The sequence below is a fragment of the Eptesicus fuscus genome, chromosome 10 (assembly GCF_027574615.1).
Source record: "Eptesicus fuscus isolate TK198812 chromosome 10, DD_ASM_mEF_20220401, whole genome shotgun sequence".
Lineage (NCBI taxonomy): Eukaryota > Metazoa > Chordata > Mammalia > Chiroptera > Vespertilionidae > Eptesicus > Eptesicus fuscus.
The window spans coordinates 31,839,674-31,862,428 of record NC_072482.1 but is presented as its reverse complement, the minus strand read 5'-3'; the positions used below and the strand labels follow the sequence as shown (position 1 = coordinate 31,862,428).

Genomic DNA, 22,755 nt, shown 5'->3' with positions numbered 1-22,755 from the left:
GAGCAGCAATCCCGTGAACGAACTGCCCATGTCCAAGGAGAGGCAGCCCCATGCAGTCCACCCCTGCCTGAAGAGCAGCAGCTGCAAGAGCAGCCCACCAACGTCCAAGGAGCGGTAGCACCGCACAGCCCGCCCCCAACCAATGAGCAGCAACCACACGCAGCCCACACCCGTCTGAGGAGCAGCAGCTGCATGAGCAGCCTACCCCCGTTCGAGAAGCAGCAGCTTCAAGAGCAGCCCGCCCCCATCCGAGGAGCAGCAGCTGCGCAAAGAGCCAGCCCCCACCAGCCAGAGGATCCACCACTGCTGAGGAGAAGCCACTGCCATGACTGCCCAAGGAGTAGCCGCTGCCCAAGGAGCCACTGCCACCCTAGGAGCAGCCCTTGCACGACTTGACACCTAAATCCTTTGGTGAGAGCAAAAATGGGGAGACAAAGAAACCCCCAAAAGAAAGAAAAGAGAATTGCGAGAAAAGCAGCTAAGTGAAATGGAGGCATGCAATATGTCAGAAAAAGAATTTTCAGAATAAGGGTCATACAGTTCATAAATCGATGGATGAAAAAATCAATAACTTATGTAAGAATCAAGAAGAAATAAAGAGTGATGTAGCTGCAATAAAAAACACCATGGAAAGTTTCAACAGTAGACTAGGAGAAGTGAAGGACCAAACTGACAAATTAGAAGACAGGGAAGCAAAACACACCCAAACTGAACTGCAATTGGAGAAAAAAATTAAAAGACAGGAGGAGAGCCTAAGGGAGCTTTGGGACAACATGAAACAAAGCAACATACAAATAATAGGGGTGCTGGAATGACAGGAAAAGGAACAAGGGTTAGAAAACCTATTTGAAGAAATAATGTCAGAAAACATCTCTGATGTGGAGAAGAAAAAAGTCACACAAGCACAGAGAGTCCCAAAAAAGATGAACCCAAAAAGACCCACACCAAGACACGTTGTAATTACAATGGCAAACATTCAGGACAAAGAGAGAATTTTAAAGGCTGCAAGAGAGACAGAAAGTTACGTACAAGGGATCTCCCATTAGATTATTAAATGATTTCTCAACAGAAACACATCAGGCCAGAAAGAAATTGAAGGAAATTTTAAAAGTGATGCAAAGCAAGGGACTGAATCCAAGAATACCCTATCCAGCAAGGCTATCATTCAAAATTGAAGGGGAAATAAGGAGCTTCACAGACAAAAAAAGGCTAAGGGAGTTTATCACTACCAAGCCAGCAATGCAAGAAACACTAAAGGGACTGGTGTAAAAAGAAGAAATAAAAAGGGAAGAAGGAACACAGGCACAAAAAATAAAAATGGATACAAACAAGTACCTATCAATAATAACTTTAAACGTAAATGGACTAAATGCTCCAATCAAAAGACATTGAGTGGCTGAATGTATAAAAAAAATGACCCATATATATGCTGTCTACAAGAGACCCACTTCAGAACAAGGGACTCACACAGACTGAAAGTGAAGGGATGGAAAATACCTTTCAGGCAAATGGAAATGAAAAAAAAAAAAAAAAGCTGGGGTAGCAATACTTATATCTGACAAAATAGACCTCAAAGTGAAGGCCATAACAAGAGATAAGGAAGTCCACTTCATAATACTAAAGGGATCGATACAACAAGAGGATATAGACCTGGTAAACATATATGCACCCAATGCAGGAGCACCCAAACACATAAAAAAAACAAAGAAACAAATAAAAAAACTCCTGGAAGATATCAAGGGAGAGATTGACAACAATATAATCATAGTAGGGGATTTTAATACCCCGCTGACATCACTGGATATATCCTTTAGACAAAAAATCAGCAAAGAACAAGCAATCCTAAATGACTCACTAGATCAGATGGACTTAATTGACATCTTCAGAACATTCCACCCCAAAGCCATGGAATATATGTTCTTCTCAAGTACACATGGGACATTTTCAAAGAGAGACCACGTATTGGGTCACAGGCAAAGTCTCTCCAAATTCAAGAAGTCTGAAATCATATCAAGTATCTTCTCAGACCACAATGGCATAATATTACAAATAAACTACAATAAAAACAATCAAAAAATTCAAACACTTGGAAGCTGAATAGCATGCTATAAAACAATGATTGGGTTAGCAAAGAGATCAAAGAAGAAATTAAAAACATCCTAGAAAGAAATGACAATGAAAACACAAAAACCCAAAATCTATGGGACACAGTGAAAGCAGTCCTAAGAGGGAAGTTTATAGCTCTACAGGCCTACCTCAAAAATCAAGAAAATATGGTAATAAATCATATAACTCTACAACTTAAAAAATTAGAAAGAGAGCAATAAGAAAAGCCCAGAGTGAGCAGAAGGAAGGATATAATAAAGAACAGTGCAGAAATAAATGACACAGAGACAAAAAAAAAAAAAAAAATACAAAAGATCAATAAAACCAAGAGCTGGTATTTTGAAAGGATAAACAAGATTGATGAACTTCTAGCCAGGCTCACCAAGAACAAAGAGAGAGGACCCAAATAAACAAAATCAGAAATGAAAGAGGGGAAATAACAACAGACCCTACCGAAATACAAAGGATTGTTAAAAAATACTATGAACAACTCTATTCCAACAAAGCCACATGCGGTTTGCCGCTCTGTTGACTAATGAATTTGCTGACCACTGACCTAGACTCTCAATTCTAATAATTACAGGCTGTTGTTGTTCCTTGTGAGTAAGCCCCTAGACAATCTAGAGGAAATGGACATATTCCTAGAAAAATACAATCTTCCAAAACTCAATCAGGAAGAATCTAAAAATCTCAATGGGCCAATAACTATGGAGGGAATTGAAGCAGTCATCAAAAAGCTTCCAGCAAACAAAAACCCAGGGTCAGACGCTTCATAGGGGAGTTTTACCAAACATTCAAGGAAGAACTAAAACCTATCCTCCTCAGACTATGCCAAAAAATTCAAGAGGAAGGAACACTTCCAAGCTCATTCCATGAAACCAGCATTACCCTAATACCAAAACCAAATAAAGACAACACAATGAAAGAGAATTACAGTCCAATATCCCTCATGAACATAGATGCTAAAATCCTCAACAAATTTCTAGCAAATCTGATCCAGCATTACATCAGAAATATCATACACCATGACCAAGTGGGATTTATCCTGGGGATGCAAGGATGATACAATATCCGCAAATCAATAAATGTGATACATCACATAAACAAATTCAGAGATAAAAATCACATAGTCATATCAATTGATGCAGAAAAAGCATTTGACAAAATCCAACACTCTTTCTTGATAAAAACCCTCAGCAAAATGGGAATAAAGGGATCATACCTCAACATAATAAAAGCCTTATATGACAAACCTACAGCCAACATCACACTCAATGGGCAAAAACTAAAACCATTTCACCTAAGAATAGGAACAAGCAGGGATGCCCACTTTCACCACTCCTGTTCGACATAGTACTGGAAATGCTAGCCATAGCAATTAGACAAGAAGAAGAAATAAAAGGTATCCAAATTGGAAAAGAAAACATAAAACTGTCATTATTCACAGATGACATGATACTGTACATAGAAAACCCTAAAGACTCCATAAAAAATTATTAGATTTAATAAATGAATTTGGCAATGTAGCAGGATACAAAATTAATGCCAAGAAATCTATGACATTTGTATACACCAATAGTGAACTTACAGAAAGAGAGATTAAAAAAACAATCCCATTTACCATCACACCAAAAAAATTAAGATACCTAGTAATAAACTAAGGAGGTAAAAGACCTGTACTCAGAAAACTACAGGACACCGAAAAAAAGAGATAGAGGAAGACATAAACAGATGGCAGAACATACCATGTTCATGGATTTGTAGAATCGACATCATTAAAATGTCTATACTACTCAAAGCAATCTATAGATTCAATGTACTTTCCATTAAATTACCAACGGCATATTTCACAGACCTAGAACGAACTCTCCAAAAATTCATCTGGAATGAAAAAGACCCCAAATAGCTGCAGCAATCCTGAGAAAGAAGAACAAAGTAGGAGGGATCTCAATACTAGATATCAAGCTGTATTACAAAACCACTGTTCTCAAAACTGCCTGGTACTGGCATAAGAACAGACATATAGACCAATGGAATAGAATAGAGAACCCAGAAATCTACCCAAACCACTATGCTCAATTAATATTTGACAAAAGAGGCAAGAACATACAATGGAGTCAAGACAGCCTCTTCAATAAATGGTGTTGGGAAAATTGGACAGATACATGCAAAAAAATGAAACTAGACCACCAACTTACACTATACACAAAAATAAACTCAAAATGGATAAAGGACTTAAATATAAGATGGGAAACCATAAAAATATTAGAGGAATCCACAGGCAGCAAAATCTCAGACATATGCCAAAGCAGTATCTTCACTGATACAGCTCCTAGGGCAATGGAAACTAAAGAGCAAATAAACAAATGGGACTACATCAAAATAAAAAGCTTCTGTACAGCAAAAGAAACCATCAACAAAACAACAAGAAAGCCCACTACATGAAAGAACATATTTGCCAATGTTATCACCGATAAGAGTTTAATCTTTAATATCTACAGGGAACTAATACAACTTAACAAAAGGAAGATAAACAACCCAATCAAAAAATGGGCAACGGACCTAAATAGATAGTTTTTGAAAGAGGACATACAGAAGGCCAAGAGACATATGAAAACATGCTCAAAGTCACTAATCATCCAAGAGATGCAAATCAAAACGACAATGTGGTACCATCTCACACCTGTCAGAATGGCTATCATCAACAAATGACAAGTGCTGGAGAGGATGCGGAGAGAAAGGAACTCTCATGCACTGCTGGTGGGAATGCAGACTGGTGCAGCCACTGTGGAGAACAGTATGGAGTTTCCTCAAAAAAACTAAAAATAGGACTTCCATTTGACCCAGTGATCCCACTTCGAGGAATATATCCCAAGAAACTAGAAACACCAATCAGAAAGGATATATGCACCCCTATGTTCATAGCAGACAATTTGCCATAGCTAAGATTTGGAAACAGCCTAAGTGTCCATCAGCAGATGAGTGGATTAAAAACCTGTAGTACATCTACACAATGGAATACTATGCTGTAGTAAAAAAGAAGCCCTAGCTGGTTTGGCTCAGTGGATAGAGCGTTGGCCTGCAGACTGAAGGGTCCCAGGTTTGATTCCGGCCAAGGGCACATGCCTGGGTTGCAGGCTCGATCCCCAGTAGGGGGCGTGCAGGAGGCAGCTGATCAATGATTCTCTCTCATCATTGATGTTTATATCTCTCTCTCCCTCTCCTTTCGTCTCTGAAATCAATAAAAATATATTTTAAAAAACAAAACAAAAAAGTAGAAATTCTTACCATTTGCAATAGCATGGATGGAACTGGAGAGCATTATGCTAAGCGAAATAAGCCAGTCAGAGAAAGATAAATATCACATGATCTCACTCATTTGTGGAATATAATGAACAATATAAACTGATGGACAAAAACAGATCCAGAGACAGAGAAGCATGGATCAGACCGTCAAACCTAATAGGGAAGGTAGGGGAGGGTGGGGCTAAGGGGGAGAGGTAAACCAAAGGACTTGTATGCATGCATATAAGCCTAACCAATGGACACAGACACCAGGGGTTGAGGGCATGAGTGGGGTGGTGGCGGGGGGTAATGGGGGGATAATTACACATATGTAATACCTTAATCAATAAAGAAAAAATATTAAAGAAAAGAAATTGTGATAAGATGATCATAACTGACTAAAAAAGAAACTCTAAGCAAGAAGTCAGAATAAAATAAAAATCAATAACCAGGAAAAAAAATAAGATAAAGTGCAAATGAGACTATCTTCTACCCGCTCTTTTTTTTTACCATGTAAAGCTGTGAAACTGAATAGCCCTTGCTTTCAGAAAGCAACCCCCAAATTTGTGAAAGACAGAGAGATGCCTCTTCCCTGGAGATATAGCAAAAGCTAAGGGACCATATCTGCGAATTATGCCACTGTGTCTAGCTCCTAAAATCTTATTAAAATCAATATGTGTTGGTTATTTTTTCACACATAACCTCATTTCCCCATTCTTAGGAACTGTTTCAGCTGCGTTATTCACTGGAATCATCCTAAATCAGAGAAGCTACAGATGTGAAACACATATGAGCATTCCCTTCTCCCCTCTTTTTGCTAATGGATCATAGCACTCTCACCCCCTGAACCCCAAATGTACTCAGAATCTTTCTCAACACAGTATTCCAGATAGCCAGTAGGTATCAATCACAGAACCTGAGAGAGAAGGCTCTTTACCACCCTTGAATTCAGTGATAAATCAGGACATTGCCTTCCCTGGTGCATTTACAATGGATTGATTTCCCCCATTGGCTAGTCAAAACAGGGTGTGCAAGTTGCCCCTTCAGAATCACCAGTGTATCGAAATTCAACATTCATCAACTCTTCTAAAATATTCAACTTCTAAGACATTTTTATTTAAAACGTGTTTCTATAGAAGCAACAAAACACTGTAAGGACTATATTATACTGAGAAAATAAGGTGTTCCACATGTTTTGTGTATATTTTATCTCAAAACTTCAAAATTTTGCCCTGGTAAATGCCAAAACACAATTTAAAGATAATCAGAATATGATCATCTATGGTATAGCTCTCTTTCAATATGTATAGAAATAATGAATTATTTATTTCACATAACAAGGGATATTGGTAGATACAAGAAGTCAAGGAATTGTTTTCTTAAAAGATAATTCTAGGAAACTAGGCAGCATGTACCCAGAATCTTTAAAACACCCAAATACATACCATTTGCTATCCCAAGGAATACTGAAGAAATGGACATGAATTTAAAATAAAACCAAGCACGTAAAGTCCCTCAGATGTTCCCTGAGCCCATGCCACCCTGAAGTGTGTAACATTTATTTGAAGGGCCCTTGCAAGGGCAGCCTGTGGTATCTCCACATTAAGCTAGGCTTAAGGTACCAAGTGTGCCCAACAGGTAGGTATCTGACCAACACACTCATAATTCTCACCTGGGAGATAAAAACAAGCTCAGGCACAGAAAGAAGCCCCATTTTCCATATAAGATAGCATCTGACTTTTCCCATGCTAATTCTGCAAGGCAGCTTATTTACAAATATATAAATAGCTGCAACTTTACTCCAGTCTCATTGAAAAATCAAAATGGCATCATGCAAGAGAAGCATCCTAGCATACTTGGCTCAGTGAGTGAAATTAAGTGGAGATGTGCCAAGCTACTTGACACTTGCTAGTCAGCTTAACCAGATACCCTCCAGTTTCCTGTAGTGGAGGTACCAGGGCTCTGCTGTGCAGAGTCAGAGAATTCACTTACGCTGATTGCCCAGGGATCGCACAGTGATCCAGAGCCAAAAGTGGGGAAATAAATTTCTAGTTGTACCTAATCTTTACTATCACACCTATTCAAAGAGGAATGGCATTGCCTAAATGGGGCAGCAAAATTTCCAATATAACTACTTACAATTAGCTAAGTTTTCCTATGTACAGGCTCCATGAATTTTAAAAAGATTTATCACTCCAAATCCTTTAATCACTTAGCCAAAACTTCATTAAGAAGTGGGCATGAAAGAAAATACATCTTAATTTTTGGAAAGAATTTATTGACTTTCTTAAATTCATTAATTAAATTTACCTACTAGTAAAGAAATATCTTTCTCTATATGTGAAATATATATGAGATACATATTAACTTGACTTCACTGCATATGACTGTCCAATTATGAAACTGCCTTGCCCTGAGGATTTCATGCCTACATGTGAAACCACCTAAAATCCACTCACAATAGTTACATCTGCTGAAGTGCCCCACCTGACGATCACTTATTATACCCCTCAGTATCAAATTACTCTTTTCCTTTACACTCTTATTTTTGTATTAATTAATAAGCAATTTACTTCTAAGGAACCATATCATTAAACTAAAAGTATCTAAATTATCACAAAATAGAAGGCCTAAAAGAGATTTTTCTCAAAAAAAAAAAAAAAGCAAGTTAATAACATGGTTTATATGGAGCATCGGAGGATAGGCAATAAGATGAGAATTCAAATGCTGAGAATCTCAACAACCCTGTTTGGTAACTTAAATATTAGGCTACTCAAAAGGATGTGAGAACATTCATACATGCTTTCACACAAGAACAGCTATGCTGCATTTTAAACCAAAAAGAATTTTGATGCCTTTTTTTATTGCAGTGTATTCATATACTAAAATGTTCATCTTGGACTACAAGACTAAATATCATGACCATATATGCCAGATCTGCCTTTCTGGTGGCTCAAGCTTTCTGAATTGCTATTTATCCACCCTCCAGTGACATATAGCCAACCATATGAGGAATTAATTATTACCCTAAATAGTTGCTGACCAATTGTCAGTATTTAAATGGTAAGTGACTCTTTTTTTTAATCCCAAGTTTATCAGAAAAAAAGAATAGTAAAAATAAGAAAGGAAACCTTTGGTAAAACCATTTTGAAATGAAACAAGTATCAAGACCAAAAATAAAACTGAAAAACAGTTTTTCTCTACTATTTCCTCCACACAACATATAAAATAAATACCTAAGGGCCACATTCTTTTATTTTAATTTATCATGAAGCTTATGTATATGCATAAAACATATAGAAATAAATATAATAAATCTAAGCTTTTTGTCTCCAACTCTAAATTGTGCCTTACATTTATATTTTAAAATCTAATGTTGGTCATGTCTACTTTAAATAAAAATATTCCTTCAAGAAGCAAAATTATTTGCTATTCTCTAAAGATTATGCCACTATCTGTATGTGTAAGTGATATTTACACCATAGAGCAAGATCAGACTGCAAAGATTATTAAAAACAACAGATTTATAAACAGAACATTTATCACAGGATTCAAGTGAGTATGACAGTAGTTCGATGTTTTATTTTGTAACAAATTATTTGGGACCCCATTAGAAAATTGGTATAATTTAAATATAAAGAAAAATTATTTTACTTACATGGTATCTCTAATAAGAAGTGCACTTCCCAATTTGAAACAGGGTTTATCACCTTCACAAAATGCACGTCGCAAAGAGAAGCTCTCTCCTAGGTCAAAACCTGTAAAATGTGACAAATGATTTAATCCAGCAGTTTTATTAAATTTAGTAAACTCACAACGATAATGATTTTTAAATAAGATTTTTTCATTGTCCTTATCTATGCACTGATTTATTTTAACTAAAGTCCTGCTGTTTGGTATTAGCAAAATTTCTTTATTTCATTGTTTCTCTTTTTGGGATGTAGAAGAATAAAATATGTTTCAAGAGACTAAAATATTAATTTTCTTTGACCCAAGGAATTATCCTAAGTAAATAATCAGAATAGTTCATTGTAGCAGTTCTGATAACTAAAGACAGAAAGTCAGTTAAGTAAAAGTTATTACCATTCAACTGAACACTAAGCAGCCTTTTAAAAAATATAATACTTTAGAAAAATACATATTGATGTGGGGAAATATAGAGAGATCTTCTTTCTCATATTTTTCTTCAAAATTTCTACAATGTGTACAAATTCTATAATCTATATATATAAAAGGCTAAAAAGCCTAAACAACCGGCCAACCTTCTGGTAGCTATGATGTGCAATGACCACAAGGGGACAGACGCTCTGACCAGTAGCTATGATGTGTACTGACCACCACAGGCAGATGCTCAACACAGGAGCTGCCGAACTGCAGTGACTTGGCAGCTGTGATTCTCGGGTGATGCACCCAGAACCAGAGAGGAGGGAGTCCCATTCCGGGGTGCATCACCGGAGAATGCCTTCTCGCAATCCGGGACCCCTCTGGGATATCAGGGAGCCAATTTTGGCCCAATTCCCACAGTTCAGGCCAAGGGACCCCACCGGTGCTCAAATCCATGCACTGGGCCTCTATCTCTATATATATAAAAGGCTACGTGACCGACCGACTGTCCAACCGTCTGGTGCATATGATGCGCAATGTTGACTCGTGCATGCATGACACATATAAAGCTGTCATTGGCGCCAATTGCACGTGACCAACCGGCCGGTACATACGACGGGCACTGGCAATCCTATCCTAGGTAATAAGAGCATAACATGCAAATCGACCAAATGGCGGAATGACCAGTAGCTATGATGCACACTGACCACCAGGGGGCAGATGCGCAATGCAGGAGCTGCCCCCAGCCTGCAGGCCCCAGGCCAGCCAAGGCAGGTGCCAGCAAGGAGGCCCCTGATTGCCCTGCCAGTTGCCCCACAGATCAGCCCTGATCACTGGCCAGGCCTAGGGACCCTACCCATTCACGAATTTCGTGCATCAGGCCTCTAGTCTTAAATAACCTTTTTTCTCCAAAAGGTTGAGTTGTTGTTGGTCTTAAAACAATACAGAAATCTGTTTTTAGCATATTTTCTACATCATCCATCTTCTTTGCTTTTCATTTTTTATACTGATGTCACCATCGTAAATTATAATGTCAAGGAATCCCCTACACTATATTACATATTTGGTGATAATTTGACACAGCATGTGTCTTTGTAAAGGATTATAATGCTTACCTGAAACTTCAAGTTTATCTCTGTTGTCTTGGAAAAACTGATGTCCCTCTGTTCTCAGTATAGCACATTGTTTTTCTATTAAAAAGAAAAAGTACTAAGGATTTCCTATCAACTTTTTCAAATAAATTTGAATCACACAATATAACCAGAAACTTAAAAATGGGAATAAATTAAACCAATTTATTAAATCTCTTTAAAATGAGGATAAGAAAATTACCTACCTAATAGTGTGTTCGTGAAGATTACATGTAGTTATTTATGTATGTGAAGTGCTCAGAACAGTACCTGGTACGCAGTAAATGGTTGTTAGTGTTAGCTATTAGCACTATTATTATTACTATTATTATTATAATTCCAACATTCTAATTGTTGCTATATACTTGACATTAGGAAATTAGCTGGCTTTAGCATCATTAAATTTTCATATTCAAAGTACATTCCAATATTAAAACAAGTGAACTACCATTATATTTCTTTTCTTTTCTTTTTTCCATCACCATTTATCCCTCTATGTCCTCCTCCACCTCCACCCACCACCTCTACCTCCACCACCACAATCACCACACTGTTTATTTCAACATGACTTTAATTCAGATTTTGGTGTCAGGTGACATTAAACTTGAAAACAGAAGTGGGACTAATATGGACAGATTGAGTGTCCAAAATTCATATGTTGAGGCATTAATCCATAATGTAATAGTATTTGGAGGTAGGGCCTTAGGAGGTAATTCGTTTTGGGTGAGGTCATAGCGGTGGGGCCCCCATGATGGGATTGGTGTCCTTCTTTATCAGGGGATGGAGAGACAGGAGCTCTTTCTCTCTCTGCCATGTGAGGAAAGCAGAAAGAGGACCCTCACCAGAACTTCACCTCTCTAGTGCCCTGACTTTGGACCTCCCAGCCTCCAGAACTGCGTGAAATATATGTTTGATGTTTAAGTCCCCCAGTCTAATACCACTATGGTATTCCTGAACTGACTAAGGCAGCAACATACATAGAAGTTATTAAAATAAAATTAAAAAGCAAGAGTGAAGTCCTTGCCCAGCTGGCGTGGCTCAGTGGTTGAGCATCAACCTATGAACTGGGAGATCACAGTTCAATTCCCAGTCAAAGCACATGCCCTGGATGCAGACTCAATCCCCAGCAGTGGGTGTGCAGGAGGCAGCTGATCAATGATTCTCTCTCTCATTGATGTTTCTATTTCTCTCTCCCTCTCCATTCCTCTCTGAAATCAATAATTGTATATCCTAGGGGTTTTTTTTAAGTGAAGGCCTCTACTATAAACTAAAGTGGCCTATAATGAGGGGGGAAAAAGAAAATCATTGAGAAAGTATTATGTGCTAAGACACTTAATAATATTCAAAGAAATAAAAGATACATTTTGTCTCTAATCAAAACAAATTTACATATTCAATAGTACCACAACACACTCAAACAGTAATGTACATGTAGACACTAGTTTTTTATTATCTGGGTATGTTTAAATCTAATTTAGACTAGATTCTGGAAATGTAAATCACAACCTTAATTCTCCACATCTAAGACTCGTGTTTGGGTTCAATGAACTAAAAGTTTTGAATTCAGAGGGGAGATAAACTGCTTAAAACCAAACTGACCTTCTGCTCTGTGGAAAATGGAAATTACTGATTCTCCAGTTCAACTTCTGGGCTCCTGAGCCCTTTCTTTAACAAATACATCACAAAATTCAGGGCATCACCTTAATATATTTAACCAGAATAATAAATCAAATTCTAAATAGTGCTACCACTTAATCAAAAGCTTCAATACACATAAAGGAAATTATAACACAGAATAATTGTTGAGATTACTTAGTTAGCTACTATGGAAATTCCTAACTCAAAGATCTAAACATAACTGCAGGTCCTATGTAATAGTAAAACTGGACATTTTGCAAACATTACCAATTTTTAAACTTGAATTCATAGTTGCTTTTTTTTTTTTTTGGTTGTTAATCCTTACCTGAGGATATTTTCCCATTGATTTTTTAGGGAGAGTAGAAGAGAGGGAAAGACAGAGAGAAACATCGAAGTGATAGAAACACGTCGATTGGTTGCCTCCTGCATGAGCCCCTATCAGGGCCTGGGCCAGGGAGGAGCCTGCAACCAAGGTATGTGCCCTTGACCAGAACAGAATCAAACCTGGGACCCTTTGGTCCCCAGGCCAACGCTCTATCCACTGAGCCAAACCAGCTAGGGCAAGCATGTCAAACTCACGGCCCGTGGCCGCATGTGGCCCACAACAATATTTTTGCAGCTCAGCCAATATAACGGTATGTAAGAAATGTTTTAATAAAAACTTCATAACTTAATTTTTATAATATCCTGTTATACATAATTATTAATAACAAACTACAACGTTTGCTAATGACTGATTACTATAATCGTGTTGCATTCATTTCCCTTACATGCAGGCACACCATTTCAGCCGATTGCCCGTCATTAGTCTTGGACTACTTGTGTGCAACAGGAAATATTTCGCTTTCAGAGAACAAGAAAAATAGGTTTATTTGCATTACGCTTATTAATTTGTGCAGTTATTCAGTGTCTGATAAGTTAATGTTCAAGAAAAAAATATTAACTTTTATGAAAATGTTCTATTATTTTATGTTAATGATTACTCACTTATTTCAGCCCTTTGTATTCAGCATTTTTCTATCAAAAGAAACCTACATTTCTATGAAAATTGAAGCTTTTGTTTTTTTGTGGCCCATATAAACTTAAACCTTGTGTATTTGGCCCGTGTTAGCCTTTGAGTTTGACATGCTTGAGCTAGGGCCATAGTCACTTTCATAAAAACCAAGCATCTCATCAAGATCTCTGCACCAAAAACTAGAGAATATTGCTGAGAGACATTAAATGCTGAAGTAACTGAAGAGATTAGCCAGAGTATTTAGATAGGAAGATTCAATATTGTTAAGCTGGCAATTGTCAATTTATTTTCAGATTCAATGCAATAGCAATTGAAATCCCAACAGGGTGTGTGTGAGTGTGTGTGTGTGAGTATATGAGTGTGTATGTGTGTGTGTGTGTATGTGTGTGTGTGTGTGTGTGTGTGTGTGTGTGTGTGTGTGTGTGTATGTTTGAACTGACAAGCTGATTCTCAAATTTATATGGAACTACAAAAAAACTAGCATAGCTAAGGCAAAATCAAAGAATAAGCTAGAAAATGTACAGTCAGATATCAGGAATTTTTATAACATAGTATTTGTTAGTACACATATAGATAAATAGATCAATGAAACAAAGTGTCTAAAGACAGACGTTGATATCTGATCTCCTTGTTTACCTTAAAAGGGCCACTGATATACAGTGGAAAAAGAACCGTCTTTCAATAAATGGTTCTGAGTCAACTGGATCTCCATGTAGGAAAACACTAAACCTTGACCCTTATCTCACACCATGCACAGAAATTAATTAGAGATTATCTTAGACCTAACTTTAAAAGGTAAAACAATAAAGAAAAAAAACATAAAATCTTCATGAACTTGGGGTAGCAAAGATTTTTAAAAGGGATGCAGAAAGTACTAATTATAAAAGATAAATTGGACTTCATTAAAATTAAAATCTTTATTAATCAAAAGACAACATTAAAAGAGCAAAAAGGCAAACCACAGACTAGGAACTACAGACTATTGCAACACACATCCTATAAAGTATCTTATCCAGAATATACAAAGACTCTCACAAATCAATAAGAAAAAGATTGAAGCCCTATTTTGAAAATGCACACACACACACACACACACACACACACACACACACACACACAAACACAACTTAAGCACTTCACAAAAAAGAATATCCAAATTGTCAACCAGCAATATGAAAGATTGCTCAACATCTTTAGTAATCAGCGAAATGCTAAGTCGAATCCCAATGAGATACAAGTAAATGGCTAAAAATTAAAGGACTGACAGCACTAAGTGCTGATGAGGAGGTGGAGCAAGGAGAATTCTCCTACATTGCTTGTGGGAGTAGAAACAGGACAACTACTTTAGAAAACTGTTTGGCAGCACTTATGAAAGCTAAATATACCTGAATTCTATGACCTAGATATTCAATAACCTAAGAGAAATAGGGAAAGCACATTGGACCAGAATATAAAAAAAAATAATAATACAGAAAAGTGATCAAACAAGAAAAAGGAGGGGGAGAGGAAGAAAGCTATTTTAACAGAGAGATCACAAAAGGTCACAGAATCTTCAGTGCTTATTTTGTTTCCAAAGCTATTCCTCCACAGGAGAGAACACTGGTGGAGGAGCGATGCCTTTACTGAACATTTGTGAAGCTTTCCTCCACTTAGTCACAAAGTGCCTTGGTCAGCAGCACCATGCTTACATGTGCCATACTGAACATGAGAAATTCTTGAAAACACAAAATATTTTCTATATGACAGCATACTTTCTACTCTGAATTTCAGAGTGCAATGTTTGTCAATTGGTAAAAGCCAAATTTCAGAATGTATTTTTTTTCTTGAAATTAATATAAAACTAGTTTAAAATGGTTTATGTGTATAGTTTGGGACCCAAGTTTATAATCAATTCAACCTAGATATTTAACTTGAAATTTTACCATAAGTAAAAAATATATATATATATGATTTAGATGGCATTCTATCATATTTCTTTGTATTTAGTTGTGTGGGTTTGTTTTTTGTTGGTTTTGTTTTTTGATGCTTTTCCTTATTCTGGTTTTCTGCTTACTGTTACTGTTGATGATAATTTGGTATTTTATCTTAAAGAGAAAGAGAAGAGTAAGAGAAAAGAGGAACCTTTAATTAGCTATATATATAAAAGCCTAAGCGACTATTACAACCAGTTGACCAAACGACCTGTCAACCGGTCGCTGTGATGCACATTGACCATCAGGGGCAGACGCTTAATGTAGGAGCTGCCTCCTGGTGGTCAGTGCGCTCCCACAGCCAATCTCCCATGGCTGGCCAACCTCCTGCGGTCTCTCCCTGATCGGGGTCCCTCCCCCGCAGCTGAGGGGCCCCACCTGTGCACGAATTTGTGCACTAAGCCTCTAGTTTGATACATAAGTAGCTATCACAGAAGGAAGTTTTAAGTAACTGAGTACAGTAAGTTTTGAGTTGATCTACATGCTGTATAATTTTTAATACAACTCTCTTCCCTACCCTCTTTTGACAACTAAGTTGAAACTGCCATATTCGAACAGAAGTTCATCTGCAGCATAAAAATACACAAATATGCCTTATCTCATAATCTCCACATAATGGTACAATTGATGAAAAACATGAAGCAAATTCTAAGTAGCCTCATGATTTTAAAATTCAAGTTGTTATTGAAGCACTCCATATTACACTTGAATTCTGTCCCAAATAGGACAATATTCAAGTAATTGTTAAAGATACCATAGAGTCAAAGTAAAGCAATTAAAAGACTCGATTTATCCTTCATATATTTAGGTTTAACAGTAGACTGTTGACAACTTCAGACTCCAGAGCTGAAACCCTAGCCTCTCCCGCAGATTGGTTATATTTTATTTTTAGATGTAATCACTTCCCTCCGGTAAATGGTTAGTGACCGCATGCACAGGTCTGCACATGAGGAAACTAAAACTGGAACCTGCGCTGTGAATCAGAGACACAAGACACAAGACGACGATGCCTGGTGGGTCATCATCTTCAATAATCCTCATGACAGTGCTGTGCTGACACGGCAATTAAAGCGAATGATACTTGGAGTCAAGCAATTTCCATGGCACGTGCAGTATGCATTACTTTGCGAGCACCTACTACCTAATGGCATGATAAAAATCAGCTCTTCATGTTGTTCTTAATTTCCTTTAGTACTTTATGTTTATGTGAATCCTGTTAGAGTTCAGATTAATTTTGAATTCATACTCTTATGAAAAATTATCAGACAGATTAAGTTGGTAAGTTAATGGGCCAGCATACATACATTTCCGTTGTCCTACATACGATATAACCTGATTAAAGAATTGAGATACCAAAGCTGCAAAAGCAAAACATTCAGGGGAATCCCAAGCTGGAAAGTTTCAGTTATGCAAGATGATTACATTCCAGAGATCCGCTGTCCTACACTGTGCCTACAGTCAACACTGCTATATTATCGATTTAGACATTTGTTGAGGGTAGATCACATGTTAAGTGTTCTCACCACAATAAAGGGAAAGTTATTAAAAGCAAAAAATAAATAAATAAATAAATAAAAATAAATAAAATAAAAGGAACCCAATAGCATAAGATGCAAGAAAACCAACGCCATTATGCTAACGGTGTTTTCTTTAGACATGCTGCATTAGATTTACCTGGGGAGCTTGCTAAGCATGTAAATGACTGACTCCCACCCAAGGCTGTCCTCCATGATGGGAATCTCTGAGACTGGGGCTTGCAAATCAACACCCCCAATGATACATGCTCACACTAAGACTGGAAATCCACTTATGTAGATCTTTCAAATAATTATCATCAAAATCATTTATTACACACTGGCATGTGCCTAAAAACTGTGTCCTACTTAATCAAAGATTCATTTTCCTTTCTAACCAAAAACAGTCCTGTTCCCTCTCAGTAGCAATTTGCTTTACCTCTAGCTCTCTTAAAAGAGTCATAAAGGAATCCAGAATAGTAACAACTTTGTCAGAATAAACTCCCCTGCTCCATGTACTTCTTTTTGCCATGAGTCTTTCCTGATTTCTTTCTCACTAAAGAGTTCCCCACCCCTCCAAAAAAAAGTATGACAGCCACAGGATGTCATTTATACAGTGGTAGGATACACAAACTTTCATGTAAATTATTTTAGGAAATGTACCTCCTGCCAAATTAGTAAAAAAAAAAAAAAGTCATAAAGACTCACATAACACTCAGAAACTAAAATTTGTTATAGCTTTATAAGAGATTGCTTTTATTTTATGTGTGCTTCACACTCAAAAGTTTCTACTAGTGTGTATTTATACGTGTTTGGCAAAAATTATTAAAGGATATATTTAAAAGAATAAGCACAATGAGACTCATACTCAGTATACATCATCACATGTGACCATAATCAGAATACATTATATGTAATTGCACAGAAGAAGAGTTGAAGTTTCTTTTTGCTTAGAAAATGGCTTTTTCAATGTATCCAGTTCAACTTTTAATTATGAGGTACATCTAGATCGGTACCTTATACATACTCAGTGTTCAAGAAAAATCTTCCAAATTAGTCACATAATCATTTATAAAAATCAGAGGTAGAATTAAATGTTTCAAATTGCGTTCAAGCCCTTTAGAAATATTTATGAGGTTGATAATCTAACAATTACAAATAAATATTACCTAGTTAGTTCAAATCTTTTGTTCACCTCATCTGAGACATTACAAAACTAACCTATAATTAAACGACAATTCCTTTTATATCTCCTATTCTGTTTTTCACTTTTTCCTAATTAAGATTAGCTATGTCCCCAGTTAATCCTAAATGGTGATGAGTTTCTGTACTTATAATTTGAATAACTCAAATAATTTAAAACTTAAAGGAGAAAGGGAGAAATATACACACACAGAAATGAACACAAATATATGTATATTTGCAAATATCAATGAGAGAAAGAAAAGGCCATTTAGACCAATATAATATGCATATGAAAAAAAATGAGATGATTTTAGGAATTCTCAATGTTCAAATGAAGGTGAATGGGGAAAACAATGTATTATTTATTTTGTCTTAATAAAGTTAACCCCTGGCCTCTTCAACCTTAAGAAGGTTTATCTTCATGATTTTAAAAAATAATTTAAAGACTATAAATAACATCTGATGGCTGGGAAAAGAGGTAGCCTGGATACCTGGCTTGTCCCTGACCGTCACGGAAGTGGAAGCAGGAAGCAGGAGCACTGCCGCCCAGAGCCAAAGTGTCCAAGAGCCAGCGTGACTCATTGTGCTTCGAAACCATGTGAACAAGTGACCACAGATCTGCAACAGAACAAAATATTAGAATTGAGCTTATTATGTAATTCCTCTCATTGTATCTCCAGAAAATCCTCATCACCAAAGAGAACATAATAGATTTTTACATTATGTATAATTATATACAGTTGTCCTTTGGTATCGATGGCAGATTGATTCCAGGACCCCCAAGGATACTAAAATATTTGGGTGCTCAAGTCCCTAATATAAAATGGCATAGTAGTTGCATATCTATACTAATAAAAGGGTAATATGCTAATTAGACCAGACAGACTGGACATCTTCCGGACATCCTTCCGGACGTCCTTCCTGACAAAGCCAGGGGCGTGGCTGACCTGCAAACCACCCACAGTCCCTCAACCAGGCTGGCCCCACCCCCCAGTGGGGACCCCCAACCCGATCGGGGGCGTGGCTGGTCTGCAAACCACCTGTGGCCCCTTACCCAGGCCGACCCTGCCACCCAGCGGGGAACCCCACCCAATGAGGGGTGTGGCCGGCTGCAAACCACTTGCAGCCCCTCATCCAGGCCGGTCCCGCCCCCCCAGCGGGTCCCCCCCCACCCTGATCTGGGGCCCCCTTCAGGGCAGGCCAGTCAGCCACCACCCATGCACCAAGCCTCTATCCTATATAATAAAAGGGTAATATGACCCTAACGGCAGGACAATCAGAACTGCTGGACCAATCACTATGAGGCACACTGACCACCTCTTGGTCCCTTTCCCCAGCTGGCAGGCTCCGATCGCCTGATGGCCACCCGTGGCAGGGGCGGGGCCAGTGAGCAAGCAGGAACAGCCAACCTCTCAGTCCCTTTCCCCGCCCATCAGGCACCGATCACCTGATGGCAAATGGGGAACCGGGGATGGGTGGTGGCAGGGGGTGGGGCTGGCTGCAGGCAGCTGGGGAAGATGGCCCTGATCTCAGGCCAGGCCTAGGGACCATACCCGCACATGAATTTCGTGCGCTAGGGCCTCTAGTCCTATATAATAAAACCCTAATATGCAAATCGACTGAACAGCCAAATGACCGGTGGAACAACCATTCGCTATGACATGCACTGACCACCAGGGGGCATACGCTCAACACAGGAGCTGCCCCCAGCCCTCAAGCCCGACCAGCAGTGGCAGCAGGGGGGTGGGGCCAGTGAGTGGGCCGCACCAGGTCAGCCAAGGCGGGTACCAGCAGGGGCCCCAATCACCCCACCAGTCGCTTCACAGATAGGCTCTGATCGCTGGCCAGGCCTAGGGACCCTACCCATGCACAAATTTTGTGCACTGGGCCTCTAGTAATCTATATTTGCAGATGGGCTACATATCACTTCATTTGACTGGCTTATTTCACTTAGCTTATCTCACATATCACTTCATTTGAGTGGATTCAACACAGTGCTTGGCAAGTGGCAAATTCAAGTTTTGCCTTTTGAAACTTTCTGGGCTTTTTCCCCCTGAATATTTTTAATCCAAAGTTGGTTGAATCTGTGGATACAAAACCTGCAGGTACAGAGGGCTGTCTATAATTGGATATTGATTATATATGCAAATTGATTATATATGCAATATACACCTTTTTAAAATTAAATCTTTATTGTTGAAAGTATTATATGTTCCCTTTTTTACCCCACTGTCCCCCTCCAGCCTACCCCCATCCCCCACTCAGACCTTCACCATCCTATTGTCTGTGTCAATGGGCTATGCATATATGCATACAAATTCTTTGGTTGATCTCATCCCATCCGTCCACCTCTGCCTTCCTCTGAGATTCCATGCTTATTTGTCTCTAGATCCATTTTGTTCATTAGATTCCACATATGAGTGAGATCATGTGATGCTTGTCTTTCTCTGACTGGCTTATTTCCCTTAGCATAATACTCTCAAGGTCCCTCCATGCTGTCTCAAAGGTTAAGAGATCCTTTTTTTTTTACTGCTGCATAGTATTTCATGGTGTGAATATATTTTCAGATTAGTTCCTAATTATCAATTACGTAAATACACAGATTTTTTTTATCCATTCATCTACTGATGGGCACTTGGGCTATTTCCAGATTTTAGCTATTAAAACTGCATATATTCTTTCTGATTGGTGTTTTGGGTTTCTTAGGATATATTCCTAGAAGTGGGATCACGAGTCAAATGGCAGTTCCATATTTAATTGTTTGAGGAAACTCCATACTGTTTTCCATAGTGGCTGCACCAGTCTGCATTCCCACCAGCAGTGTACTAGGGTTCGCTTTTCTCCACATCCTCGCCAGCACTTCTCATTTCTTAATTTGTTGATATAGCCATTCTGACAGGTGTGAAGTGATATTTCATTGTTTTAATTTGTATCCCTCTGATGATCAACGACTTTGAGCATTTTTTTCATATGTCTCTTGGCCATCTGTATGCCCACCTTGGAGAAGTGTCTATTTATGTCCTTTGCCCATTTTAATTGGATTATCTGTCTTCTGTTTGTTAAGCTGTATAAGATCCTTATATATTTTAGATATTAACCCTTCATCAGATGTATCATTGCCAAATACTTTCATAATATATCAACATATACCTTAATGTGTATGAAAGAACTCTGAATATATTTTCAGATTAGTTCCTAATTATCAATGTCTATACAGCCTCTTATAACTTAAATTTTGTCTTCTTTAAAAAATGTTTAATGTCATACCACTTATAATAATTTATATATTTACTAGTAGCCCGTTTGCACGAAGATTCGTGCAACAGACCTTCATTCACCTGGCTGCCTGCACCAGTTTTCTGCCGGCACCGAGGACCCAGGCCTTGGCTGTGGCCACTACCTTCTGCCTTCTTTCAGGGTCCAGGCTTGGACCTGGGCGGTGGCCTTGGGCTCGGCTGCACCCAGCGTCCCTGCTACCAATCGCAGGAGCCGACCCCCAGTGGTCTCCTGCGATCGGCGCAGGCACCCCGCTGGCGCCCAAGGCCGGGAAAGCCTCAGGCGGCTTTCCTGGCCTTGGGCTCCGCCACACCCAGCGTCCCTGCAACGGTTTCCTGGTGGACGTGGTTGGTGGGCGTGGCTTCGTTGGTGGGCGTGGCTTGGGCGTAGTGAAGGTGCGGTCAATTTGCATATTTGTCTATTATAAGGTAAGATTGTTTTTTAATCCTGTTAAATGACACCTAACATAAAATTTAATATTGTATATTTCAGTGGCATTAAATATCTTCACATGGTTGTGTAAGAATCACCACCATACATAACTTTTCATCTTGCAAAATTGAAATTCTATAACTCCCCATTTCTCCCTTCCCCGGCCCTTGGCAATCATAATTCTACTGTCTATTCTACAGATATGTATACTCTGAGTACTTCATATAAATGGAATCACACAGTAGTTATCCTTTTGTGACTTTATTTAATAATTTGTCAAGGTTTGTCTATGTTGTAGCATGTGTCAGAATTTCCTTCTTTATTAAGGCTGAATAATAATATACAGTATGTTTATACCATGTATTGTTTAACCATTCACCCTTTGATGGAAGCTTGGTTTCTCCCACCATTTGGCTATTGTGAATAATGGATATTCAAATAACATGAATATATAAGTATCTGTTCAAGTCCCTGCTTTCAATTCTTTTGAGTACAGACCCAGAAATGGAATTGCTGGATCACATTATAATTCTATTTTTAATTTTCTGAGGAACCACCATACTGTTTTCTATAGAAGCTGAGCCATTTTACATTCCCAGCAACAATTTACAACAGTTCCAATTTCTCCACATCTTCATCAACATTATTTTCATGTGTGTGTGTGTGTGTGTGTGTGTGTGTGTGTGCGCGCGCACACATTTAATAGCAGCCCTCCTAATGGGTGTGAGATGGTATCTCATTGCGGTGTTAATTTTCATTTCCCTAAGGATCAGTGATATTGAACACTTTCATGTGCTTATTAGCCATTTTTGTACCTTCTTTGGAAAAATGTCTATTTAAATCTTGCCCATTTTTAAATTTGGTTTGTGTTGTTGTTGCTGACTTGTAGGAATTCTTTATATATCCTGGTTATTAACGCCTTGTCAGACATATGATTTGCAAATATTTTCTTCCACATGGTGGATTGCCTTTTCACTCTGTTTCTTGTGGCCTTTGCAGCACAATTTTTTATTTTTATGTAGTCCAAATTAATTTTTCTTTTATTGCTTGTTCTTTAGGTGTCATATATAATTATTTATATCTTTAAAACGTAATTTTAT

At 38.1% G+C, this 22,755-nt stretch overlaps 1 protein-coding gene across 1 annotated transcript in view; it reads right to left on the bottom strand.

Moving 5' to 3' along the window:
• The window catches only part of COL19A1 (collagen type XIX alpha 1 chain), a 294,498-nt gene extending 275,969 nt beyond the window's left edge, over positions 1 to 18,529 (bottom strand). Inside the window, exons 1-3 of the mRNA XM_054722351.1 lie at positions 18,439 to 18,529; positions 10,611 to 10,685; positions 9,050 to 9,149 (exon numbers count right to left, since the gene is read on the bottom strand). Coding sequence (XP_054578326.1) covers positions 9,050 to 9,149; positions 10,611 to 10,685; positions 18,439 to 18,529 — 266 coding nt within the window. The remainder of the gene's footprint in view (positions 1 to 9,049; positions 9,150 to 10,610; positions 10,686 to 18,438) is intronic.
• Between the last annotated feature and the right edge of the window lie 4,226 nt (positions 18,530 to 22,755).